Raw genomic sequence first — 27,934 nt, 5'->3', positions numbered from 1 at the left:
GTTAGGTTCCCCTCTTATACTTTCTTAAAATGCCTTACTTTCTTGAGTGAACTCTTCAATGTAATAATGTAAGACAGTCACATGTGTGAATGTTTGCTTCCTGTCTGCTTACCATTCAGTGGAGAGTATGCCTTTATTAACCACTATATGCCCACTGGAGGTATTACGGGTATCTATCAGGCATCCTGTGTAGATTTACTGAATGATGGATTAGTCTTCACACATCCGTGTAACATCTTTTCTTCTTGGTGTCTCTGACTGAACTTGCTGCTTGGTGCTTGACTTCTGGGACTCAGACCTTGGAGGACATCTGGTTTCCATTTCTGAGAAGGATCTCTGGTATGTCCCCCTCCCTGAAATATCTCCAGAGTCAGATAAGAGACATAGTTCAAGGCAGTGATGTTCAGGACATCCATTCTTGGTTTGTGGTTAAAATTCACCTGGATGGGGGTAGGAGGACTCGTTATTTGGGAAACATACGCAAGATATGTTTTGCTGACAGAAAGCCCACTTCATCTTGGTTGCTGGGACTGGGGGGAGAGTTTTCAGCCCAGAATTAAATTCTGTTCCCTGTATCTGTTTTGCATTCTCATTTTATTTTAGATGAGTAAAAGGATCATGATGATACCAACTGATGGGCCAGCCCTCTTCCAGATTTACTAAAGAAATCTGGTAGCCTTCCAAGACAAATGGCATTTTTTGATGTTGAAAATAGTTTTTTAAGGGTCATCCCCAAGTTCCCAAAACACAGAGCAGCTGATTCCATAAAGTAACTGAACATAGATGAAGCTAATGATGGTGGAAGAAATCGTAGGAGAAGGGAAATCAAAACTACACGAAGAGAACTCCTCAGGGAGCAAAAGAGAGAATGAAAGGCAGGAGTAGAGAAAGGAAGGCTGAGGACGAAAGAGGAGCCAGGAGAGCTCCGGCCGAGGTCATCATCAAGGGGAGGGTTTCTGTCCAAAATTTCAGCTCCAGCTCTTTCAGTCTCTGTCCCACGCTTATGTTCAAGTCCAGCTGCAAGTATTCCTCAGACTCCCTGTAGGCCGGCCACAGAGGCAGACCGTTCCCATTAGGATTCCTGGAAGTGAGAGATTTTTTGCCTCAAATGCCCAGTGAGATTTTCATCCTCAAACACCTGGTTACAGAGGAAGCTGGGAGGTTCACTTACCCAGTCCGAGCAAAGTTAGCCCAGTATCTCATCATCTTCCTGCTCAGCGCTTTCTCTTCCTCTGTGGCTTCTTCTGGAGGAAATAATCACAAAATCTCATTCCCACAATGATTTGCCGGAAGCCCAAGGGGCCTCCCATTGGATGAATCGCTTTTGCGCCTTTCTTTTCGTTGCGTCCCTAACAGCCTGCCGAGGCGCCATACTCATTGTGCATTTGCAGACCATGACTTGCCCAGGGAACCAAGCTTTCGCATGGCGGAGGCTGAACACACGCCTCTGCTGTCTGTCCAGTGCCCTTGCAGCCTGTCCATGTGACTGCGATCTCCTTGGGGACAGAGATCATCTCTCTCCCTCTCTGCCAATCCATTAATTGTATCTGTATTTTATTTGAAAATGTAATACTGCTCAAAGTACAAAATTAGAAATACAGGAAGTAAGTCTAATGAAAGTTAAGTTTCTCCCCATCTCTTCCCTCTAGTCACTGAGTTACCAGCCTCAGAGGCAACCTCAGAGGCAACCATTGTTTCCTCGTTCTTGAGTGCACTTCCGAGAGTGTAGACGAGCACATGGGTTTAAGCAGACATCTTTTTACACACTTGGTACTACAATGGACACACATTCTGTATCTTTCTCTTTCACTAAAACTGTATCCAGGAGTTAGTTCCACATTGGCACCTATAAAGCTTCCATTTGTTGCTCTTTGTTGTTCTAGAAAGAGATAATATATAAATATATATTTATATGTCTGTGCTTGTGTGTGTGCTCAGTCGTGTCCGTCTCCTTGTTACACCATGGACTGTAGCACGCCAGGCTCCTCTGTCCATGGGATTTTCCAGGCAAGAATACTAGAGTGGGCTGTTATTTCCTCCTCCAGGGGATCTTCCCAACCCAAGGGTCAAACCCACATCTCTGGCATCTCCTGCATTGGCAGGCAGATTCTTTTCCACTGAGCCACATGGGAAGCCCATATTTACAATTAATTATATGTAAATATATAATTCAGGTATCCATTACTGTATTAATGGGTCTTGACATTTTTTCAATCTTTTGCTCAAAAAAGCAATGTTTCACTGTGTGCATATATATTTTTGCACACAAGTATAATTGCACACACAAAAAAATCTTAGAAGTTGAATTGTTGGACTAATGACTACATGCATTTTAAGTTTTGATAGAGTGTTCCATTATCTATTATCCCCCACCTGCTCAAATACATTATGTAAAATGCTCTTCCCAACTGTGACCTATGAAAAGTGATTACTTGGTCAAGGTTAGTTTTTAATCCTCTTTGCCAGGAGCCAGTCTGGGTAGATTTTTATGTTCAAAAGCCACTGGTGTTTCTGTTTCCCTAGACTATCTATTTATATCTGTTACTCAGTTTTTGACTGGGTTGTGCTTTTCTCATTGATTCCACAAGCTCTTCAGATATCAAGTAATTTAACTCTTCGACACAAGCACATGTTGTTCATTTGTCCATTTTTGAGAGTCCATGTGCCCATCATATACTACAGACTCAGTGATGGCTACTGAGTAGTAACAGTAGTATTTATTAAGCACTCACCACGTGATTTATGAGAATTGTTTCATTTAATCCTTATGACAACCTAAGAGGTAGTTCTGTTAGTACTGGCATTAAAGATAAGAAAGAATAAATAAAGCAACGAACAAACCACGCTACACACACTCTAGAGGAGAGGTTCTGTCCTTATCACAGAGAGGCCAGCGTGAATTGGTTAAGGGTCCATACTGAGCAATATTTTTAATGAACTAGTTTAGTCATGACTCCTGTGTATAGTTCCTGTGGTTTTTAAATTTTTGATAACCTCACTGAACAGGTCATAAGCTCAGGAATAAATGAGCTAACCTCACTAGAAACAGTTCACAAGCATTCACATAAGATCACCTGAATCCATACCACTTTCAGCTAAAATTATGAAAAATATGGTTTTTGTCTTTGAAAGCCCTGGATGGTAGCCTCATAGGAGCTCTGGGACGGGCAGGGAGGATAAGATCAGGTGTCAGGGAGAGGGAACTAAGTGGCTTTGTTTCTCACAATGATCAGACTGTGGGACTTCACTGGTTGTCCAGAGACTAAGACTGTGCACTCCCAATGCAGGGGACCCAGGTTCAATCCCTGGTCAGGGAACTAGATCCCACATGCTGCCACTAAGAGTTCACGTGGTGCAACTGAAGATCCTGTGTGCCGCAAGACAATGGAGGAACTCACAGGCTATAGCTGAGACCCAGTGCAGCCAAGTAAATAAATATCGAATTGCATGAGTGTCCCCAGGTGCCCACCCTGCCTTTAGTCCAGACAGAAAAATTTATCGAGCAAATGTTGGCCCTTCTTTTTCATCCTCGTTTCTAAAACTATGAGTGGGGCCATTCTCCAGGGAAAGGTTGTGTCTGTAAACCAGAGGTTCAGTCCACCCTGCCAGCCCTCCCAGGCTCTCACATAGTGGTGGGGTGGGTGAGCCTTCATGCTAAAGGTGGTGATTCTCTCCTTAGCCCCTTCTCCCTATTTCATGTTCCTGCAAGAGCAGGAACCCCTCAGGCCAGTTTCTTACCAAACATGACAATGTTGCCCTTCAGGAAGGCACCTCCAAAGACGAAGCGGATTTCATCAGTGTGATCAGCTTTGACAAAAGGTGGCTTCCTGTCCTTCAAGCACTGGGGCCGATGCTGAAACTCATAGAAGTAGACAGGGGCACCAGCATCTACAGGAAGGTAGAGAGGGTTTGTGGTAGACATGCAGGCAGGGGACAGTAGAGGCTGGCCCCGCACTCCACCCATCTGGTCTGGGATTCACAGACTCAGGTGGAACAGCCCAGAGACTAGAGGTGACCTAAACCAAGCTAACTCCTTCCTCATCTGAGGCTAGGGTTTCCTGCTCCTGGAAACAGAACTCATTACCCCTCAGGGCAGCCTGCAAGGGCAACGGTTCTACTTTTCAACACAAACAAACAAACAAACAAAAACCAAGGGAGGATGGGATAAATTAGGAGAATAGCATTGACATGTATTTATATGCCATGTGTAAAATAGATAGCTAGTGGGCAGCTGAGGTCAGCCGACCTGGAGGGCTGGGGTGGGGTGGATGGGAGGGAGGTCCAAGAGGGAGGGGATGTATGTATACCTATAGCTGATTCATGTTATTATACAGCAGAAACTAACACAACGTGGTAAAGCAATTATTCTCCATGTAAAAAAATTCTTTATACTGATCCAAGATGTACCTCCTTGTGACTTCCTTTCATTGACCCTGGTCCCACTGTCTGCAGAAAATAGGACAAAGCTAATCCTCCTGCTTCCAAGATGCTCCACTGCATCCTATGTTGCTTCATCTCTCTTCTAGTGAACGTCTTTGCTCTGTCATTTCCCCTCCTCTGCATCAGTTTCTCTCTATTGGATTGTCACCATCAGTGGCAAGTCAGCTTACAGAGTCTCTCATTAAAGCACACACACACACATGCATGCATACACACAGAGAAACACACACAATCATATATACTCTTGGTCTCAACTTCCCCTCCAGTTACTGGCTTACTTCTCTAAATCCTTTCTAGCTAGCCTGATAATGCAGTTGCCTTGTACTCACTATCTCTGCTTCCTTTCCTCTCGTTTTCTCTCTTTTCATCAAAGTATCAGGTAACAAGCACAGATTTTAAGGGTGCATTTTGATGAGATTTTACAAATGCGTGCACCTTCATGTAAACACCACCCTAGGCAGGATACAGAGCATTTCCATCACCCCAGAAGTTCCCTTGTAGCTCCTTCTAGTCATTCTACCAAGAAACACAATACTTTTATTCCTCTCACAATTGATTAATTTTGCTTGTTCTTGAACTTTGTGTGTATGGAAAGCACAATAGGTACTCTCTTGAATCTGGCTTCTTTGGCTCATCACAACGTTTTGAGGTTTATCCATGTTTTCCCTGTATCAGTAGTAGTTGATTCCTTGTCACCAAGTAGTATGCTATTGCATGAATATACCATAAATTATTTATCTGTTCGTCTGATGAAAGACATTTTGGGTTCCTTCCAGTTCTGGGCTATTATGATCGAAGCTGCTGTGGATATCCATACACAAGTCTTATGTATACTTGAATAATAGAGTAGGTATATGTTTAACTTTGTAAGGAACGTACCATTTTCCAGAGTGATTGTAACCATTTTACATTCTCGTCAAAAGTACTAAACATTCCACATGCTTGGCAATACTTTTTGGTATATGTTTTGAGTTTTTAATATTAAATATTAATCATTCTAGCAGGTATAAATGATTGCCTCATTTGGGGTTTACTTTGCATTTCCCTGGTGATTAATACTGTCGAGCACCTTTTCATGTGTTTTTGTTCTCCTTTTTCCTCTACTGCAAAGTGTCTTTTCAAGCCTTTCACCTATTTGTAAATGGATTATTTGTCTTTTCATTATTGAACTATAAAAATTTTTCTGTTCTGGATATGGATTTTTTTGTGGGATAGCTGTGTTGTGAATATATTCTTCCATCTGTGGCTTGCTTTTGCAGTTTCTTCACTATAAGTCGTAAAAACTCACCAACATAAATGTCAATATTTTAACAGTTTCAGGGTGCGTAATTCAGCAGCTTTTAGAAAGTTCAGAATGTTGTGCAAATATCACCACTATCTAGGTCCAGAAAGTTCTGTCACTCCAGACAGAAACCCAGGCCCGCTGAAGCACCCATTCCCTCACTGACCCCTCCCTTTCATTCATGGAAACTGCATGACTCTGTAGATTTGCCTGTTCTGGACATATCACATAAACAGAATCACACAACATATAACCTTTTGTGTCTGGCTTCTTACACTTAGCAGTGCTTCCAGTCTTCATCCATGTTGTGGCACGTATCAATATTTCATTCCTTTCTAATGGCCAAGTAATCATTCATATATATAAATTAAATATATATGCCCTGCTTTGGCAAAAGGATTCTTTATCACTCGCATCACCTGGGAAGCCCCATAATCCACATGCACCCTAATGTTCAGAGCAGCAGTGCTCACACTATCCAAAACATGGAGACAGCCTAAATGTCCCTCAGCAGAGGGATGGATAAAGAAGAGGAGGTGTGTGTGTATGTATCTATATATTCACATATATACACAGTGGAATACTACTCAGTCATAAAAAGAATGAAATGACGCCATCTGCTGCAACATGGATGCAGCTAGAGATTACCATGCTAAGCGAAGTAAGCCAGAAAGAAAAAGACAAATACCATACAACATCACTTACGCGTGGTATCGAAGATATGACACAAACGAACTTAACTGTGAAACGGACTCACAGACACAGACAGCAAATCTGTGGTTGCCAAGAGGGAAGGGGGATGGGGGAGGGATGGACTGGGAGTTCGGGGTTAGCAGATGAAAATTATTATATATAGAATGGATAACAACAAGGTCCTACTGTATAGCACAGGAAACTATACTCAATACCTGTGATAAACCATAATGAAAAAGAATACTAAAAAGAATACATATGTGTATGTACACACATATATGTAGCTGAATTAGTTTGCTGTATAGCACATTTACACATTGTAAATCAACTATACTTCAATTAAAAGTAAATAAATACAAACTTTTTTAAAAAAGAAGGGCAGGTTTGTGCCCCACAAGTAATCTCTTTCTTATTGCTCCACTACTCCTTATAGATATTTGGGAAGACATTTCCAAAGACAGGGCTTCCCAGGTGGCTCAGTGGTAAAGAATCCACCTGTCAATGCAGGAGACGTGGGTTTGATCCCTGGGTCGGGAAGATCCCCTGGAGCAGGAATTGGCAACTGGCTCCAGTATTATTGCCTGGAAAACCTGGCAGACTGTAGCCCATGGAGTCACAGAGAGTCAGACACAGCTGAGCATGCACACGCACGCATTCCAAAGAGAAAGGTAAGTGGGGGCCAGCCTCTGAAAATGTGTGTGTGGGGGGGTGGGACTTCTCCACATAGTCCTGAAGAAAGGAAAGTACTAGAATCAACAAGGACTGATGAACATTCCTGAACTCTGAAAGGCAGGGGAACTGCGAAGGTCAGCATGCAGGGCTATATCCCAGGCAGCCTTGGGAGCTCCCTCTCAGCAAGGGAACAGAGGGACAGGGCAGGGCACGTGGCCGCCAGTACACAGGCGACAGGGATCCCTGCGGCCACCAGCCTGGCAGGAGGAGGGGCGCGAGGAGACTCACCTGTGTGATATTGAGCTGTGACCAGCCCAGGGACCACAAAGAACACATCTCCAAGTAAATCCAGGAAGCGATTTCGTATATCGAGCAGAGAGTGCTTGTTGTGGAAATATTCATCAGCCACAAGGTATGAATACTGGACAGGGATGTGCTGTAAAACATCATGGTAGCAAGAGACCCGGGTCAACCGCAATAGTCATCATAGGGACACTCGCCAAACCTTTGCCTTTGCAGGCGTAATTCTGAGTGCTTTATACGCATTGTCTCATTGAATCCACACAGTAACACTATGATGCAGGTATCAGAATTAACCCCATTTGACAGGTGAGGGAACTGAGGTTTAAAGAGGTGATGAGGTTTGTCCAAAGTGGTGGAACCATGACTCCTTCACAAGTCTATTTGCACCCAGGTCCCATGTTCTTAACCCCAGTATGAGGTGTTTGGTCATGTTCACCCATCCCGACAGTCTACAAGTCCCTCAAATGCAGGGAGAGTGCCTGTTATCACTGTTCAGTTCAATTGCTCAATCGTGTCTGACTCTTTGCGGCCCCATGGACAGCAGCATGCCAGGCTTCCCTGTTGATTACCAACTCCCAGGGCCTGCTCAAACTCATGTCCATCGAGTCAGTGATGCCATCCAACCATCTCATCCTCTGTTGTCCCCTTCTTCTCCTACCTTCAATCTTTCCCAGCATTAGGGTCTTTTCCAATGAGTCAGCTCTTTGCATCAGGTGGCCAAAGTATTGGAGCTTCAATTTCAGCATCAGTCCTTCCAATGAATATTCAGGACTGATTTCCTTTAGGATTGACTGGTTTGATCACCTTGCAGTCCAAGGTACTCTCAAAAGTCTTCTCTAACACCACAGTTCAAAAGCATCAATTATTTGGTGCTCAGCTTTCTTTATGGTCCAACTCTCACATCCATACATGACTAATGGAAAAACCATAGCTTTGACTAGATGGGCCTTTGTTGGCAAAGTAATGCCTCTGCTTTTTAATATGCTGTCTAGGTTGGTCATAGCTTTTCTTCCAAGGAGCAAGTGTCTTTTAATTTCATGGCTGCAGTTACCAGCTGCAGTGATTTTGGAGCCCAAGAAAATAAAGTCTCTCACTGTTTCCATTGTTTCCCCAACTATTTGCCATGGAGTGATGGAACTGGATGCCATGATCTTAGTTTTCTGAGTGTTGAGTTTTAAGTCAGTTTTTTCTTTTTCCCACTCTCCTCTTTTACTTTCATTAAGAGGCTCTTCAGTTCCTCTATCACTGTACCCAGGACCTAAGCACATGCCAGGGTGTGCACACTTTCAAGAAACATTTATTCAATGAAAAAATGAATGAAATGAACCTGGTACAGAATACACACTGAGTGTATGTTTATGGAAAGAAGAAATGAAGGAAGGGAAGAAATCTATCTCTGTCTTAGTGTCTAGGTTAAATATATCTCTATATCCCTAGTATAGGGAGTGAATGAATAAATGATTGACTAAAGGCCCTCAGCATTGCTAGAACATAGAACAGTACCTGACTGGTCAATGCAGTGAATATGGGTCTCTAGTCCCAGGTGGTTTTCAGAATTCAAAACTTTTCAGTTCTTAGATGAATAATTCAGCACATATGCTGCATATTATATGATATGCTCAGCCCCCACATTCATATGATCACAGAGAAACATATAGCGGATTAAAGTGAATGAACGTGTAGGAATAATGAAGACCAATGGCTGTGGATCAGTCTAGGTCAATTTTGGCTGCTGAGTTTTTGGGCTGTCAGAGCTATTTGGATGCTGAGACTGTGGACAGGGGATTGCAGAACTCTGTTTCGTGAAGATCTACTAAATGAATGAGTGACTAAATCTCTATCCCAGCCTTACTCCTGAGTGTGACCCAGGAGGTTTGTGAAATGAATGGATCGCGAAGGAGAGTCACGCCCACTTACCAGGACTGAGTGTATCAGTTGCAGGGCAAGGGACTTGTTGGAGCCCCCGAGGATCTCAGGAAACTCCTTCTGTGGAAAGGAGCAGGGAGTCCTCCGTGAGTACATCAGGTCATCAGAAGGGAAACTGGTGTCCCCAAGGGCCCAGGCACCCACCTTTCAGAGGGGAGGCTGGCTAGAGCAGGAACGCTTTTGGCCCCAAGGGGTCCATGTGTAAGGAGCAGCCTCAGTGGGTTGGTTGAACAATGATGATTCTTTTTCTCACATTTGAATTTATCAAGCAGCCATTCCTTGTCATACCTGAGGTCTTGAGGGAGCTGAGTGGCCACCACGTTATGAGTTGAGTGTGTCCTCTACTAAATTCCTATGTGGAACCCCTAGGACCTCAGAATGTGACTGTGTACAGAGAGGAGGGTCTTTAAAGAGGTTGTTAAACTAACGTGAGGATGCTAGGATGGGCCTTAATCCAATCTGATCGGTATCCTTATAAGAAGAGAAAATTTGGACATGCAGAGACTCAAGGGGTGTGCACATGGAGGAAAGACCTTGTGAGGCCACAGAGAGAAGGTAGCCACCAGCAAACCAAAGAGGAGGACGCAGAGGAAACCAAACCTACTGGAGCTTTGATCTTGAACTTCTAGCCTCTAGAACATTGAGAAAATACTTTTCTGTGGTTTAAGTCACCTCTGCAGTATTTCATTACGGCAGCCCTAGGAAACTAATACAGACCACCACTTGGCTTCAACAGCAAGTTGAAGTGGTTTATTTATTGCTCTCTTTCTAAAGTCCTTTGTCATTGGGCTGTCTGAGAAACCAGCAGTTGGCAGAGGCAGGCAGCAAGTGAGGCTGCAGAGTGGATGGTTAAAAACACAGAGGCTGCTTGGTACAGAGTAAGAGCTACAAGCAGTTATTTTTAAAATGACCCTTCCCTGGCCAATATCACAGCTTAAAAACATGAGGGAATAGAAATAGTATTCACTTGTCAAATGAATTTCTCTGGTACATTTTCTGCTGAAAATCTTGGGGTAACGAATCATGACAGATATTTAAACAAATCTGTCTTGTGGAACCTGAGAGAACCCCTAGAGTCTTTCAAATAATCCACAAGTACTTTTAAACTACTAAGAACCCTCTCTGTATGTTCAGGAGCTAGGATTGGTTTTTGGAGACTTTCTATGGTCTCAAACAACCACAGAATGACAGCACTTATGCAGGCTTTTGTGCTATACAGACATGGACACCAAGTCTGTCCTCCCACTTGAATAATTCCAATATCTAATAAATGCCTAGCATTTAGACTATATGCCAGGCTATTTGATATGCACCTGTGAGGCAGGTAGTAACTTTAGCCATATTTCATAGATGAGGGAACAGAGGTTCAGAGAGGTTAGGCAGCTCCTTGAAGGTCACACAGCCAGTAAATAGAGAACTCAGTATTTACAGGCAGAACCTAAATATATGAAATTTATACACTGCTGTCTCCTCTCTAGATAGGAGATTTAGGAAAGTCACATTAGCCTCTCTGAGTCTCAGTTTCTTTAGCTGCTAAATGGGGATAATAATGCCTGTTTGCATTATTGTACAGTCGCCAAACACTTGCCTTATGAAAGACACTCAATCACAGTGATTATGGTGATGTGGCTGTTATCAGTAGCACCTGTCTCCCTTTCTCTAGTACAGATACACAAAGCATTAAAAGAAGTAACTTAAGCCACAGTCTGTGACTCAGTTGCTTCAAGTACAATGAGGGACAAAAATCCCCACCTCACCTACCCTGAAACATTGCTCTGTATGTCAAATTAATAATCGCCAGAACATGCCTTTAACAACCCAGTGATCTCAGGGTTTTGATTCCAGAGGACCACCAGCTAGCCTTGTAACTCGACAAACCACTGTATTTCATAGCCTGCATTTCATACACTGTATTTCACTGCCCGTACTTGAAAGATGGAGGTTGATCTGTAGAAATGAACTAGGAAATATTTAGAATTGAGCACTCTCTTCTGAGGACAGCATGCATGTGAGCTAAGTTGCTTTAGCTGTGTCTGAATCTTTGTGACCCTGTGGACTGTAGCCTGCCAGGCTCCTCTGTCCATGGGATTCTCCAGGCAAGAATCCTGGAGTGGGTTGCCATTTCCTCCTCCAGGGTACCTTTCCAACTCGTGGATCAAATTTGCTTCTCTTATGTCTCCTGCATTGGCAGGTGGGTTCTTACCACTAGTGCCACCTGGGAAGCCCTCTGAGGACAGATGAAAAGCTTGTTTTAAATGGGGAGACTCAAACTACAGGGTCAAATGAATCATGGCTCCTACTAAGCATTCAGATCTCAGCTCAAATGGTCCCTCCTCAGAGAAGCCTTTCCTGACCCCTTTTCTGCTCCCTAAAGAAGCCTCCTCTTAGTCTACATCCTTCATAGCCCTTAGACTCTCTGAAACCATGCATTCAATCCTGTATATCATCTGTCTCTCCCCTTGAGAATGTAAGCTGGCAAAAAGCAGGAACCATGTGACTTGCTCATTGCTGAATGCTGTTTGTTTGTTTGTTCGTTTGTTTTTGAGTGCAGGGCATAGAGTAAACCCTTGGTTCATATTTGCTGGATGAATGAAACAAGTCAATAATTTTGCAACTTGCACTGGCATTCTTGGAAATGAGATGCCAGAACCAAGGCTGGAAATGAAAGTGTGAAGGTCTGCAGTTTTCTAAACCTGTATGAATTTCACCTTTGAGGGAGAAACAGTGCTTATTTGAAACAATCATTTGTAATATTTTGAACAAAGTCCACTTGGATGTCTTACTTTTTTGTACAGTTGTTTCTTTAACCCTATAGGAAGAACAGAGTGAACACTTGCTGCAGCTGCCCCCAATCCACAGTTCTCCTCCTCCATTGAGAAAAAGTGACTGCTGTGTATCTGGGGTGATGGGCTCCAGCCCTCATCAGTATCAGTATCAGTTCAGTCGCTCAGTCGTGTCTGACTCGTTGCGACCCCATGAATCGCAGCACGCCAGGCCTCCCTGTCCATCACCAACTCCCAGAGTTCACTCAGACTCACGTCCATCGAGTCGGTGATGTCATCCAGCCATCTCATCCTCTGTCGTCCCCTTCTCCTCCTGCCCCCAATCCCTCCCAGCATCAGAGTCTTTTCCAATGAGTCAACTCTTCCCATGAGGTGGCCAAAGTACTGGAGTTTCAGTCTCAACATCATTCCTTCCAAAGAACACCCAGGACTGATCTCCTTCAGAATGGACTGGTTGGATCTCCTTGCAGTCCAAGGGACTCGCAAGTCTTCTCCAACACCACAGTTCAAAAGCATCAATTCTTCGGTGCTCAGCTTTCTTCACAGTCTAACTCTCACATCCATACATGACCACTGGGAAAACCATAGCCTTGACTAGACGGAATTTTGTTGGCAAAGTAATGTCTCTGCTTTTGAATATGCTATCTAGGTTGATGCTGGTGAGATCTATGTGCATGCCCAGTGTGAAACAAGTGTGAAGCAGACAGCTGCCTCACTGTTGAAGGAGTGGGAGGAGGCACAGAGGAATTCTTACCATCGGTAGCAGGAAGCCACACTCGTGATTATTGACTCCGATGATGGAAGGAACCAGATGAAATAATTTTTGAGCCAACAGGTCTAGCAGCTCATTAGGAAAGAAAAGGCCATCAACCACTCGAGTGAAAGACTTGGTTTTCTGAAACAAGGAAGAAGAGAAAATCAGTAGCTGTTTCATTTCACAAAATCTGCTGTCCCCAGACTCTAGCCCAACTGAGCCAATCCACTATAGCAAAAGGCATTAAGGAAAGAAAAATCAATCACTCTTGGCCCATCCCAAGGCATCAGTGCTGCCTGGCCAACTCTGCCACTCACCTGGGCAAAGGGGCCCAACTTTTCCGGGCCTGAACTTCCTGGTCTTCTAAATGAGGATAAAAAAGTAGTAACTCCCTAAGATATATAATACCCCCGCACAATGATTCTCAGAAAGTGGCTCCAGGACCAGCAGCATTGCCTGGGAACTTGTTAGAAATGCAAGTTCTCGGGCTTCCCTGGTGGTCTAGTGGTAAAGAACCCGCCAGCCAATGCAGGGAACACAGGTTCGATCACCAGTCCAGGAAGACCCCCACGTGCCTGAGAGGAACCAAGCCCAGTGCGCCACAACTACTGAAGCCCAGGTGCCTAGAGCCTGTGCTCCACAACAAGAGAAGCCACTGCGATGAGAAGCTCACACACCACCACAAAGAACAGCCCCTGCTCTCTGCAACTAGAGAAACCCTGTACAGCAATGAGGACCCAGCACAGCCAAAAATAAACAAAAATAAACCTTAAAAAAAATTCTCATGCCCTATCCCAGGCCTGCCAAATACAAAACTCTGGGGCGTGCAGCTCAGTAACCAGCCCTCCAGGTGAGTCTGATGCATGCTCAAGCGTGGAACCACTGTCCAAATGCGATGGACAGAGAGGTGAGGTGAGGGGATGGCCAGGGTAGTGTGGGCTGCTGTGAGCATCTTCCCAACGCATCTTCCTCAGCACTGAGACTTGGGTCTGGATGGACGGTTCTTGGGTCTTAGGAAGCAACATCTGGTTCTATTTATGATTTTTTTTTTGTTTTTTTTTTTTTTTAGGTCTCTGTTTTGGGAGTAGAGGTAGAAGAGAGCCCACAAAAAGAACTTTCAGACTACATTGGGTCAAGAACTTATCTATTTCCTTGATCCTAGTACAACCTGTAGCAGATTTTTCAATCCATGCCAAATAATTGTTTAATAAATGTTGGAATCAGACAGGTAAGGACTTCATTTTCTCTCAAGGACTATCAGAAGGTCTCAAGATTGGAAGATTAGGCATAAAAAATTATCCAGTCCAGTGAATTCCTTAGTGATTGAAATTCATCTATAGTCATTTAGACTTTGCTTGCATACCTACAGAGGTGGGTATCTCACTGTCTTCTAAAGGAGCTGATCCTTTTTCAGATACCTGAGTTTTTAGAAAGCGCTTAGTTATGGCTCCCCAACGTCCAGCTCTTGATCTTGAGTTTAGCTCCTGGTGGCCTGTGGAGCAAATGTGGACCCTCTTCCCTGTGAGATCCCTTCACTGATGTAGAGACAATTTTAGTCTTTGTGTTTTGTTGTGTCTTCTCCAAGCTAGGCAGCACCCTGGCTTGTCAATCTCCTTAAATTAAACTATAAGAGCTCTATATTCCACATTGCTTTTTTTACAGTCATTACTAGGAATCCCCAACCCCCATCTGTCCAAGTTCTGAATCGAAATAAATAAGAGAGAGGTAGGATTTGTCTACGATTCCATTCAAAGGACAACCTTGTCCCCAAATTCCCCTCCCTCTTCACCTGGCTGATGCTCAGCAGCTCCTCGGAGGACTTTGCCCGCAGGCACTGCAGCAGGGCCACGGAGTCTGATGCGTTGCAGTCACAAATACTTGCAATTGTCTGCAACTATTTTCAGAGAAGGAACAGGTCAGTGCACAGAACTGAAAGCCTCCAGGAAAATGAGAGTTGAAAAACGTCCTCAGTCCAGCCCTAGGCTGCTGCTTGATATATGAAGACCAGCATGTGGCCTCTCCCACCACGGGCCCATAGTGGAATGCACACACTGAGGACAGGCCGGCGCTGCATCATCCTTTCTCTCTTGCCTGGCCCTCCTCGCCATCTTTAGTAATCACCTGAGCTGGATCTGTCTCAGCCTGTCAGCTCTGCTCAAGCCCCACCGCCACCCCAACCTGGAGCATCTGAACATGTCCTGAACATCCTTTTTCTGTCTCTACACCAATTCCTTGAGGCCCAAGCCCCATCTTTTCCAGGATGTCCTTTTAGACCATAGACCCATGAGCCCTTCCTCTTCTAATCTCCTGTTACTCTGTGTCCTCACCTTCCTGCCTTAGTTAGCCTTTGCTAAACACCTTCCTGCTCTCTCCCTGGACTTCCTACATATATAGAACTTGGCTCTTGAAAGTAGTGACCCTTACTCTTCTGGGAGTCATGGATGCTCTGAGTATCCAACTGAAGCTACAGACCCTCTCCCTGAAAGTCGCACACACAGGCAGTCTGCATACAACTGCAGGGGTTCTAGAACCACCTCTTCTACTTTCCATGGATTCCAGGTTAAAAATCATAAAAAGGATTGATGCCATCCAACCATCTTATCTTCTGTCACCCCCTTCTCCTGCCCTCAGTTTTTCCCAGCATCAGGGTATTTTGCAATGAGTTGGCTCTTCGCATCAGGTGGCCAAAGTAGATTAAGTAAATAAGGACTGAGTTATATATCACCAGCAAAGAATAATGGATAAGCTGTAAGAACTATCACACATCTGCTTACACACACAGTCTTAAGTTAGTATATGCCTTTTCCACGGAAACACTCATTGGTCTTAAAATAGAGCAGAGAAAACCATGAGCACTCAATATGTGTGCGGCAAACGCACAAACTTAAAGTAGCTTGATATATCATTCTACCCAAATCAATATTCTCTGGGTATTGAGAGTATTTTTAAAAATCATATTACAGCTCTATGTTCCCACTCTTGGTTGTTATTTTCTACAAGGTGTTTAAAAAAATGCACCACTAATGTGAATGATACCCAGGAGATGGCTCCATAGTCCAGTGCTTAATTAATATTCATTGAGTGAATCAGCTCATTCGTGAACTCATTCATTCAGCAAATATTTAGAATCTTCTAATACACACCAGATACTGTGCTGGGACATGAAAGATACAGAGAGACCTTGGCCTCCGGGTCCTCTTATCTGGTAGAGCACTAAGACAAGATGATAGATGACAAATATCTGGGGCACATGCTTCACTTCCCCCAGTCTCATGCCAGACAGCATTTATCAGTACCAGTGTTATTTCACACTGAGCTGGAAACAACCTCAGAGCCTTTCTTAACATAGCACTGTAGGTAGAGAAAGCAGATAAGCCATACATAATACAGAAAACTGAGTCATGTCACCAGCAAAGAATAATGGATAAGACGCAAGAACTAACACATCTGCTTACACTGCCCCTGCCCACCCACTCCCCCCTCCCCCCCAACCCATGCAAGCACACCAGCAGCAGTGCATGGTGCGCCTGGGCCTACATCCTATTGAACCAGACCTTCCGTGAAGCAAGAAGGGTCACCTTGGGCCAACATCAGACCCTTTAGTCATGGTCAGTACAGACAGTCAAGCGGATGGTCTCTGGACACCTGACCACATTCTCTCCTGACCAAAGAGAGGAAGCTGGAGAAGAGTTCACAATATACCTACATCATCATTCCTCTCGTAATCAGAGGCCTTCAGGTAAGGGATGATGGCCACCCCACTCTCCATGATGGCTCTGTGGAATAAGCCTTTGGTCATGGGGGACAGAATCTGGAGAGAGAATGCAGGAGACCCAGGAAACGTTATTCAGGGAGCTTCCCACCCATCACACATAACAACCAGCCTTTCTTTAGAGAAAACTTCCACAGAGATGCAGATGCAGAGAGCAGACCTGTGGACACAGTGGGGAGGGGGCGATGCCCTGAGAAAGCAGCATTGGCGTGTATGTATATTTCCATGTGTAAAGCAGACAGCCGGTGGGAGGCTGCTGTACGACACAGGGAGCCCAGCCGGGCACTCTGTGACAACCTAGACAGGCGGGATAAGGGAGGTGGAGGGAGACTAAACATGTCTACATAAGGCTGATTTGTGTTGTTGTGTGGCAGAAACAATAAACATTTTAAAGCAATTAAAAAATTAAATATAATAAAAATAAAAGAAATAAAGAAAACCTCCCAGGAAGCGTACTTAAGTGTTCTACACTTAGAGGGAAAGAAGTCCTGGTTTGGGAATTTCAAGGGTAGCTGCAAAGGTTTGGGCAAGTCTTTTAACATTTCAGAGGCCCAGTTTCCTCATGAACTTGGAGGTCAAGCCTTCTGGCACAGGGGTGCTGGCTCCCTCACTTCTTGCCTTTGAAATGAGACTAAGTCCCTCACTCACCATGTATTTGTGAGGCTCAAGGGAGACAATGTGCTTATGAGCATTTGTTCAACATGAAAGCAGCAATTAGATGTGCATGACTCATTGTCCTCATTTTTGTCACCTCTCCCACCGAGGTTCCTTCAGGTCCCAAAGAGAAGAAACTCACAAGGCTGGAAACACTTATCGCTCCTGCTGACTCGCCGAAGATGGTCACGCAGCGTGGGTCCCCACCGAAGAACTCAATGTTTTCCTGGACCCAGACCAGAGCGGCCACCTGGTCCATGAAGGCCCAGTTCCCCCGCGCGTGCTCGTCCCCTGTGCTGTGGATGAGAGGCAGGGTGAGAAAGCTCATCTGGCTGCTGTCTGCTTCCCATAGCCCCAGGGGCTGGAGGCGGAGGCTGTGGGCTGTGTCAGGGCACCGCCACTCCAGCTGGAGAAGAGTGGGGAGTCAGAGGCCTGGGGTCGCTGGGAGAACCAGGCTTAATTCTCACCCCCTGTTGGGATTTGGGTTTCTTTGAGAATCTGATGAAAGCTCCATACCCCTAGAAAAATGCATGGACAATCTGGTATGTGCAATTTCAAGGTATTCACAGGCTCCCCTGAATCCATGGATTCCAGAAGAGTTCTGCTCCTGAGAGTTGGTCTGCACCAGGAAGCAAGACCTCCCTGGGCACAAGGGTTCCAAGTGAATGACTGAATTAAAAAGAATGATAATAATAGCAGCTGTTGCAGCATCATGTACAATGCTGTCCCCAGGGCTTTATAGTTGGAGTCCTATAATCCTCCCACCCTGTGAGGTAGGTGGTGCTGGTCTTTCTCCATCCTTCTGGGTCCTCTCTCTGCCCTTCTCCACCTTGTTCTCAAAAGGCCTACTTTCATGAACTACCCCACCCAGGCTCCCCACTGTGTGCGGCCAGAGGGAGGAACCGGCTGGGGGTTTCAGGGTGGAATATTGAGAGACTGCTTCCATCACCCCGTGTTCCCCCACCTCTGCTGGGAAGTGGTTTGGGCCAGTGGCTGCATTTCTCGGCAGCCAGAACTCACTCACGTCATGCCCACTCCCATGCTTGATATCCGCAAGCATGTTCTAAGGATACTGAGGGATTCATCGTTTCCGTCTCACAGACAGGAAGCAGAGGCTTAAAGAGATGAAGTCCCTTGCCCAGGAGCTAGAAAGTTGCAGATCTGGGTCCATTTCTCCTAACCATGTGCCCCTGCTGCTGGGTAGTACGTGTATGCTACCCACCACGTATGAGAGTAACCTAGGGACCACAGTCTGCTCCTCCTCTATCTTCCAGTCCCCCACACCGCCCCTCCCCTTGGTTCTCTCTCTCTGTCCCTGATGCCTGGGCTGGCCCCAGCTCCACCTTCTCTCCCCCACAATCCCTGCATCTGGTCAGGAGCCGCACTCTGCTAATTTCATCTCCATCGCATCGTGGCTCCCACGGTGGTTCCTGTTGGGGTTAGAATAGGAAACAGGAGTCCAAAGTGGCGGGGGCTAAAGGACAAGGGAGGGAAAAGCCCGTGAAAACAAAGCAAAGGAAGGCCAAAGGAAGGTCCGAGGACCCCAGGTAAAACAAACAGCATTCCTGGCTGGCCCAATTTGCATAGGGCAGGCCCAGGGGGAGGAATAACATATAAAAGCAGAAGCCAAAGCTCTCTCTCTCTCTCCCCACCACGTGCCTGAGCTCTTTCTCTTTCTCTCTCTCTCTCTCTCCCCCACACTCTGGGGCGTTCTTCTCTTCGCATCTTTGGGTCGACATGCCCTCATGCCTCAAGGGTGGATTTTCCTGCTATTATCTAAATAAAATAGAGCTGTAACACGGAGTTGTAACACTGATTTGTCTAAGAGCTATAACACGGTCCATTTGTGACCTGAGAGCTATAACACGGTCTGTCCAAGACCCGAGAGCTGTGACACGCTGAGGACTTTAATGTCCATCACTCTGAATCTTTGTTGTGATGAGACAGAACTGAGGAGCATACACTCGCCTGACAGTCCCCATTCCTCCCTTTGTTTATCCTGATTCATAATCTGGTCACTTATGATCTGACCATGAGCAAGTCACTTAACTTGCTTTGCCTCAACGTTCTCATGTCTGAATGGGGTTGATAATGGTACTTGCTTCACATGACTGTTGTGACGACTGACGGTGCAGGCACACAGTAAATGCCATATCTGTGCTGGTAATCCCTCTAGTCATTCAGCCACCAGCCTGCTTCACCCCATGACCTGCATCCAGGCTGTACAGCAGCACCCCAACCAGATGTTCCATCTGAAGCCCAGGCACCCCTGGGCCAGCCTGAACTCTGCTCTGGAGTGACCTTCCACTCTACTGCTCTGCAGGGCACTCCTGGGTCCCTCCTTCTTTATCCACTAAAAACCAATCACCATGCACAGCTTGGCATTCAGGGTCTTTCCCAATCAGGCCTGGCCCTACCTTTTCCCACCCATCTCCTGTTATATCCTCATCTACCTGTCTATTAGAACCCGGATGTTATAAACAACTTTTGGAAACCTTTCTGTTGAGAGAATATTAGGCAGAATACCAATGTACAGACCTGCTAAACATGTAATCACTCTGGTCAGGACATTAGTCTGATCTCAGCCCTCTCTGCCTCCACTGCAGCCTCTCAGCCACCTCCCTGTGCTACATGCCCCAGAGCCCAGTTTGCAAATACCGTTCCAGCCCCAACTTCCTTCCAACTTCCAATTAGGTTTCCTTCCAACTTCCTAGTCTTTGCTCAGGCAGCTCCTGTTGCCAAGAGTGCTCTCTCCCAACCCTTCAACCCTAAGACCAACCCCGTCTTTAAGGTACAGTTAGTTCCAGTTCCACATCTCTCAGGAAGACTGGCTGATTTCTTGCAGCTCCCGCCTCTGTTTCTACATGCAGCTCTGGTGCCTCTTACCCTTAGAATGTGACTGATGTCCTGCCTGGGAGCCCGGGGATTTGTGTCCCTGTGTTATTTTCCCCATGACACTGACAGCCTCTCAAGGGCAGGATACATGCTGGACTCCTTGCTGCCTTCCCCATACTTTCTGACCTTTGGCTCACGTCGCATCCTGGCCAGGGCTTGAGTTCTGCCATGTTCTAAGTAGGGTCAAGGAAGTGGCCAAGAGGCCTAGCTCTGTTCTATGACCTCTGGGAAGTTGTTTTACTTCTCTGTGCTTCCATTTTTCAAGTGTAAAATGAGAATAACAAGAGTATGTTTCTCATAGAATTAGTCTGGGGGTGAGTTATAACGAATGCATAGCAAGTGCCCGGCATGGTGCTGGGCACATACGAGCACTGAAACACGCTTGATATTATTTGGGGGGGGGAGGGAAGTCATCAATGGAGTGATTATTCCTAGGTGAGCAATGGAGGAGCCTTGATGTGGGGCCTGATGGCAGACACTTGGAACTGCTCACACTCCCGGTTTCCTCATCTGCCAGGGAGCACTTTTCCCTTACAGTTGAGTGTGGCTATTATGACTGACTTCTGCCACCTGTATGTAAATAGAGTAATAATCGCCCCCTCCAGGCTGACCTGGAAAGACCACCCTGGTATGATTCTCCTGCTTGGTCTCCATCTGCTGGCCAAGTGCAGAGGAGCTGGGTGGGGCCTCCTAGAGAAGGGATGGAAGGAGCCTGGGTCCCTGATTGACCATGGAGAAGAATGCCTGTCAGTCAGAAACACTTGGTTGGATTTTAGTTGAGTGAGAAGGAAAGTTTTATAATTTGAAGCCACTAAAACTTGGGGTTTATCTGTTACAGCTGCTAAAATGACCTAACTAGTTTGGGCCAAATTAGTTCAGCGTCACTGAAGGCTCATTTCTTCTTAGGTTGCCGAGCACTAAGTTCCCTGTGGCTGCGCCCAGCTGCTCCTTGGGGGTCAGGGGTGTCAATCCCTTGGGGAGACTCACTTGAAGAAGCCAAATATTCCTAGTCGGTACTGGATGGTCACAACCAGCACATTCTCATAGGAAGCCAGGGCGGACCCATCGAAGATGGATGCTGAGCCAGTCTCGAAGGCGCCGCCGGGGAACCACACCATGACCTGAGGAGGGGAAAGGAACCCTCCAGCCAGCCCACCAGGCACCCACAGCACTCCCCCCTCCCCATGCATGCTGGGACATTCTTTCTTTAGGGAAATAGGAATGTTTCACTTTCCTTCCCAAACAGCCTCAGCGGTTTTGTCTTTTGAAGAAGGCCCAGGGTTAGGTATGTGGATTCTGGCATATGAGAGCCTGGGTATGATTCCCATCTCTGCCCTTGACTAGCTGTGTGACTTTGAGCAGCCTTCTGAGCCTCTCTGAGGTTCGTTTTTCTCATCTGTAAGATGTGCAGAATGAAAGTATCTCGTTTATGAGGCTAGCATGACGTTGAAAGAAAATTCTTCATCTGAAGTTTATGGAACAACGTTGGCATATTTCAAGAGCTCAAAAAGTGTTAACTGAATGTCATGAAACTTGTGACCCACAGGAAAATGGAAATAGCTATAAGCGATACCTGAGACCAAGAGCCACTTGAACTGTTTTAATCTAAGAGTTTATCCTACTTACAGAGAGAAGAGAAGAGAGGAGGGAAAAAGAGAAAAGTGTGGAAGTTTTACTTTACCAATTAGAAAAATTGGGACCAGGAAACATCAAACATTCAAATGGTATTATCACCAGGTATATACTTAGTGTATGTGTGCGAAGTCACTTCAGTCGTGTCTAAATCTTTGCCACCCCATGGACTGTAGCCTGCCAGGCTGCCCTGTCCATGAGATTCTCCAGGCAAGAATATTGGAGTGGGTGGCCATTACTTTCTCCAAGGGATCTTCCCTACCCAGGGATCGAACCTGAGTCTCGTATTAAGTCTCCTGCATTGGCAGGCAGGTTCTTACCACTAGCACCACCTGGGAAGCCCATACTTAGTGCATATTACCATGTATATACTTAATTTTTTAAAAATCCCTTCTCTTCTCTTTTAAAAGTCATATTAGCGGCTATAACTCATGGGGTAGGAAAGAGAAGAAAGCCATGGGGGTAAAGGAGAACTGGACAAAGCACTGGCTTGACACCCAGATCTGCCACTTACTGTGTGTATAACGTGGACCAAGTTGCTTATGCCCTCCCCATTCCTCAGCTTCCGCATCTGTAGAATAGGTCCAATAATGCTCCCCACTGGGTTATAATGGGGACTTAGATGAGAGAATGAACTGTACCTGGCACACAGTCAGCCCTCAAAAGGTGCTGCTGTTATGATACAATAGAGCAAGTCTCTGTTGCAGTGGCAAAGAGGAGAGAGAGGGTGATGGAATGTGTGGTTCACAATTAGATGTATAGTGCACTCACTCGTACAAAGATCTTTCACATTCTTAGGTGAAACATTTCCCATTATAACCTGTCTTCGTTTGAAAATAAAAAATCTGCAAAAGGCAATTATCTTCTTTAAAACAGGATGTTCCCCAGACTTCCCAGGTGGTCCAGTGGATAAGAATCTGCCTGCCAATGCAGGGGACACTGGTTAAATCCCTGGTCTGGGAAGATTCCACGTGCCTTGAAGTGACTCAGCCTGTGTGCCACAACGACTGAGCTCTTGCTCGAGAGCCCGGGAGCTGTAGCTACTGAAGCCGATGCTCCCTAGAGCCCATGTTCTGAAACAAGACCAGCCCCGGCTCACAGCAACTAGAGAAAAACCCTCACAGCGACAAAGACCCAGCATGGCCAAAAATAAATGAATACATAAATATTTATTAAAAAACAGGATTTCCCAAACCAAAAAAATCAGAGTCCTTCAAAGCAGGGTATTTTCTGTTTGCAGACTATTTAATCCCCAATAGAGGCAAAAAAACAAAGCAAAATAAAAAACCAGAGGTCAAATCACTAACCATAAAGAAGTAATCACAAAAGAAGACAAAGCGAATCTGTCAGTAGAATGATTTTTGAGAAAGCTACTGACATGTCAAGTGATTACATTTCCCTTTTACCCAAGGGAGCCTAGATGTGATTCCAGATATCCAGACACTTTACCCAGGTCCTAGGCCCAGAACCTGCAACTGGCGCCCCCAGCACAGCAGGAGCCGTGAGCCTTACCGGGAGCTTGGAGCCGGTTTCTGCATGGGCCGGGGCATAGATGTTAAGGTACAGGCAGTCTTCCGATACTCTGAATTTGGGGTAACGCACCTTGAGAATGTGTTGATCTGTGAACAGCCACTCTGAGTTCTGGAAGCACCTTGGAAAAGGGAAGGAGAAACCCCCAGAGTTGCTGTCAGCAGACCTGCCTCGGAGGGGCCAGCTTTTGTGACAGCAGGGAGGCCTAGTGATCTCCTATGCCTGAGCAGAATAGGGATTCAGTGCTCTGGTACAAAGTTTAAAAACACCCCAGCCCCCATGGTGGCCCAAACAAGCTGTGCATGTTAAGTCACTTCAGCTGTGTCCAACTCTTTGTGACCCTATGGACTGTAACCCACCAGGCTTACATGGGATTCTGTCGATGGGGTTCTCCAGGGAAGAAAACTGGAGTGGGTTGCCATGCCCTTCTCCAGAGGATCTTCCTGAACCCAGGGATCGAATCCATATCTTCTGGGTCTCCTGCATTGGCAGGCAGATTCTTTACCATTGGCACCACCTGAGAAGCCCAAACAAGCTATAATTCTCATTGATCTGGTTTCTGGGTAAGAAAGCACATTGTGCAGAATAATTATACCATGAACCTCCAGGACTCACTCATGCCTATCCCCATCACCAGAATACACACACACACACACACACACACACACACACACACACACACGCACGCACACATAAAGACTCAAGCTGGCTCGACAATTCTCCAAGCTGCAGACAGTAGGTCACAGGGTTGTGTATCAAGGGTTGTGCTTTGGTGGGTCCCTTTTCTGCCTCTAGAGGAACAAAAGGACATTCCCAGGCCTTTCTACCAGAAACAACAGAGGTAGGCTAGCAGCAAGATTCCTGCAATCAGGCCTTTGCCTAAGCTAGTCCCTCTGCCCTGACTACTTTCTCCCCAGATCTGCTTGTTCACACTCTTCCCTTTCTTTCAGATGCTGTCAAAGTGTCACCTCCTCCAAGAAGCCTCCTGAGATTTCTCCAGCTAGACCAGAGCTCTTTGGAATTGTTTAGTTGCTAAGTCATGTCAGACTGGTTTGCAATGCCATGGACTGTAGCCCACCTGGCTCCTCTGTCCATGGGATTTTCCAGGCAAGAATACTCAAGTGGGTTGACATTTCCTTCTCCAGGGGAGCTTCCCAACCCAGGGATTGAACCTGTGTCTCCTGGGTTGGCAGGTGGATTCTTTACCACTGAGCCACCTGGGAGGTCTTTGGAAACACGTATATATTTTGTGTTCTTTCCTAGAATCTCTCCTAGTGAGCAGCTAAAAGCCTAGGGTTCTGTGTGAGTCACCTTGGTACCTTATAGTCCCTAGCCCAAGGCATAGTAGGATTAAGTGAGATTATATATGTGAATATGTCTAGTAAGTGCTCAATTGATGTTCATTGTTTTCTAAAATAGAATAGTGTACAGATTAGGCAGCAAAAAATCATTGCTTCAGATGCTTTTTTCTTTCTGTGTATGTTGTGTATCAGAAATTGGGGCTCACTGCTTTTAACAAAGCCATCTCTGGCCTCCCCTCAAGTCTCCCTCACTGACCTGCTCTGACTCCCTAATGCTTGCCTTGTCACCCCATATTTTGACTGTCCTTATTGTTTATGTCTTCACCACCACAGCCAGTCTGCAGGTTCCTTGAGGGAAGCTGTATCTAACTCAAGTGTCACGATCTCAGGGCCTAATGAAGAGCCAGTTTCTGAGTTGGTTCTCAGTGGATATTAGTTGAATGAATGAATGAACACATAAGGTTCAACTTATTGTCCTAGGTGTCTGGACAACATAGGGTTTTCTTCTGTGGCTTAGTTTTCTGGCACCAGGGTCCTCCTTCTGCCTGGGACCCCAATGCCAAGAATCAACATGGCCCAGTCTGAGGGCTTCACAGAATCTGAGAGTTGAAAGATTCTTGCCGGACTTTGCTGGTGATCCAGTGGTCAAGAATCTGCCTGCCAGTGCAGGGGACACAGGTTGGATCCCTGGTCTGATCCCTGGTCTGGGAAGATTCCACACATGCTGAGGGGCAGCTAGGCCCATGAGCCACAACTACTGAGCTCGTGTGCTGCAACTACTGAAGCCTGCCTGCCTAGAGCCTGCACCCCTAGGGCCTGTTCTTTACAACGAGAGAAGTCACCATGATGAGAAGCCTGTGCCCTGGGCTAGAAAGCAGCCCCTGCTTGCCAGAATGAGAGCGAGCCCAAGCAGCGACAAAGACACAGCACAGCCAAGAGTAAATAAATGAATAAACTTATACTTAAAAAAAAAAATTCTTGGCATTTCCAAGCCTCACCTCCCACCAGTGCACAAGACACCTCCACAATTTACCTGGGAACTACTTGCTCATCCAACCTGGAAAATTTGCAGTGTCTGGGAGCATCAGCCCTCCCAGCCCCCCTGGATCACAGAGACACATTCATGTATCCATTCCACAGGTAATTATGGATTCCCCACTATGGACCAGGCCCTGCACTGGGCACCATGTGAATCGCTAGAGTTAAAATTCCTCTGGGGTGGTGCTCACTCTAAAGACCTGACCCAGTCCGATGGTGGAGACTAAGCCTGGGGTAGAGATCACCTGGAGATGCATCAATAACCTCTTTTAGCTCAAAGACTCAGTCAGCCCATCACAGTGGTTCCTCAGCCTGACTGGTCCTCAAAATCGCTAAAGAGCTTCTTTACAGCCCAGTTTCCCAGGCCCAGCTCTGGGGATTCAGGGACTTCAGAAGAGAGCCCAGGGACTCTGTTTGTTTAAACAGGTGGGGAGCCATGCCATCACAGAAGCCTCAACCACATCTGACCCTCCGCATCCTCCTCACAAATGCTGCCCCTTTTCCAGTGGGCTGCATGACCTTTACTCCCCCTCAAAGTTCTGCCCCTACTCCCAGGTCACAGGCCACCCCTGGGACCAAGCCAGTTCTTACAATTTAGGGTAGGACGTGGCATTTAGGAAACCATTCCAGGGCAGTAAAGGCTCCGGTTTTGCAAATCGCAGAGGCCCTACAGGGGGTGTGGCATAAGGGACCCCAAGGAACACATTCACGAGCATGTCGTTTCCCAGAACAGAAGCTTGCGTCCCCCGGACCCATCCCAGGTTGGTGTGCCTGGCTGGTGCATCAGCGGTGGCTGGCCCTGAGGAAACACATAGGGAGGAATTAGGGGTGTGGGGAAGAGGTTGGGAACAAGCCAAATTCAAGAGTTTCCCAAGGTGGAGCGCTCTTTCTCAACCCAGAGACTGTGCAAGTATCTAGATTCCTTCTCAATGAATCCATGTCCACTGCTCCTTCGACATTCCCCTAGAAGTCATCTTCATCAGAGCACCCACTGAATGTCTCCTAGGAGCATAGACCAAGCCACAAAACTTTCTAAGACGTAAGTTGGGAACCCATCTCCCTGCTGCTGCACACAAGCTTTTCTTTATTGTGGAAAAGATACACACCAGCCTTCATAGAGCCTGTGTGTTAGTTATTCAGTTGTGTCCATCTCTTTGTGACCCCGTGGACTGTATAGCCCGCCAGGCTCCTCTGTCCATGGAATTCTCCAGCAAGAATACTGGAGTGGGTTGCCATGCCCTTCTCCAGGGGATCTTCCCAACCCAAGGATTGAACCTGGGTTTCCAGCATTGCAGGCGGATTCTTTACCCTAGGACCCCATAGAATCTGGCCCACATTTCAGTTATTTTTATACCCACCAGCATAACTGCTGGCATGTCTGTGTATCATCTGTGTGACTACTGGCTTTCTTCTTTTCTTAAAACTAAATTGAGATAGGCTTCTAAAATTTTACTTGGCGGAATTCTAAACAATGACACCTATGGAACTGTTGCTTTGATGACTTAGGTATATGCTTTTGAGTACACAAGAAAATACATATAGAGCCACAAAAACAAAAAATTATCTTACGCTACCTGAAATCAGCTCATTTACCTCCAGGGGTACAAGGATAACTCTTATGGACATTGCGCAAGCTTCTCGGTTTCCACATCAACTATGGAGCCTTGAGAAGTTAGTTGCCCAGCTATTTACTTATGAGGGCCCAGATTTCTTGGCATTACCTGTTCTAAAGTCATTACAACAGCAACAGTCCTGCCTCAGCAGTCGGTGTTATAAACACAGGCTCTGTTCCATGCCCCTGCAAGCCTCCCAAGATTCAAGCAACCCAAAGACAGGACAGGATCTTCTGTGCTCTACACACACCTGGGAAGGAGACTCTGGCCTGGGGCTCTCAGCAACACCAGGACATGGGTCAGGGGCCCTGAGGTTCAACACAACCCTCCATTTTCCATTTTCCACCAGTGGAAAAATCCTCCAAGGCAGGGAAATCCCCTATCCCATTTTCTGAGAGCCCTCCTCTCCCACTGGGCGTCTCACCCTTGGTGGCAGCTGCAAGGACCCAAACAGCCCAGATCAGGGTCTGGCCTGGGTGCACCCACTCCCCATTCATCTGGCCAGCTCGCCTGACTCTCTGGACATCCACAGCCACAGCTGGCCTCAAGGATCTTCCGTCAGGGACAAGGAACGACTTCCTGATAGGAGACAAGTGTTGAGCAGGCAGACACAGGACACAGCCTCAGTGAAGAATAATAGCTAAGA

The 27,934-nt window shown here is 46.2% G+C and overlaps 1 protein-coding gene across 6 annotated transcripts; it reads right to left on the bottom strand.

The window, feature by feature from the left end:
- Positions 1 to 575: 575 nt before the first annotated feature.
- Positions 576 to 27,934, bottom strand: CES5A (carboxylesterase 5A). Of its 6 annotated transcripts, none has more exons than XM_004015008.6 (13): positions 27,713 to 27,933; positions 26,267 to 26,474; positions 23,319 to 23,457; positions 21,162 to 21,295; positions 17,422 to 17,575; positions 16,560 to 16,664; positions 14,643 to 14,747; positions 12,854 to 12,994; positions 9,308 to 9,376; positions 7,376 to 7,523; positions 3,739 to 3,888; positions 1,172 to 1,244; positions 576 to 1,081 (listed from the first exon to the last, which is right to left on the bottom strand). In XM_004015008.6, the coding sequence occupies exons 1-13, from the start codon at positions 27,783 to 27,785 to the stop codon at positions 850 to 852; spliced, it is 1,731 nt and encodes a 576-aa protein (XP_004015057.2). In that variant the 5' UTR covers positions 27,786 to 27,933; the 3' UTR covers positions 576 to 849. The 6 variants fall into 6 exon arrangements, with proteins under 6 accessions (XP_004015057.2, XP_042087584.1, XP_042087586.1 ...); XM_042231650.2 differs by having other exon boundaries at positions 1,172 to 1,241; XM_042231652.2 differs by having other exon boundaries at positions 23,409 to 23,457.

The sequence above is a fragment of the Ovis aries genome, chromosome 14, assembly GCF_016772045.2.
Source record: "Ovis aries strain OAR_USU_Benz2616 breed Rambouillet chromosome 14, ARS-UI_Ramb_v3.0, whole genome shotgun sequence".
NCBI lineage: Eukaryota > Metazoa > Chordata > Mammalia > Artiodactyla > Bovidae > Ovis > Ovis aries.
Note: the sequence above shows the minus strand (reverse complement) of the source record. Positions and strands in the feature narration are given on the sequence as shown.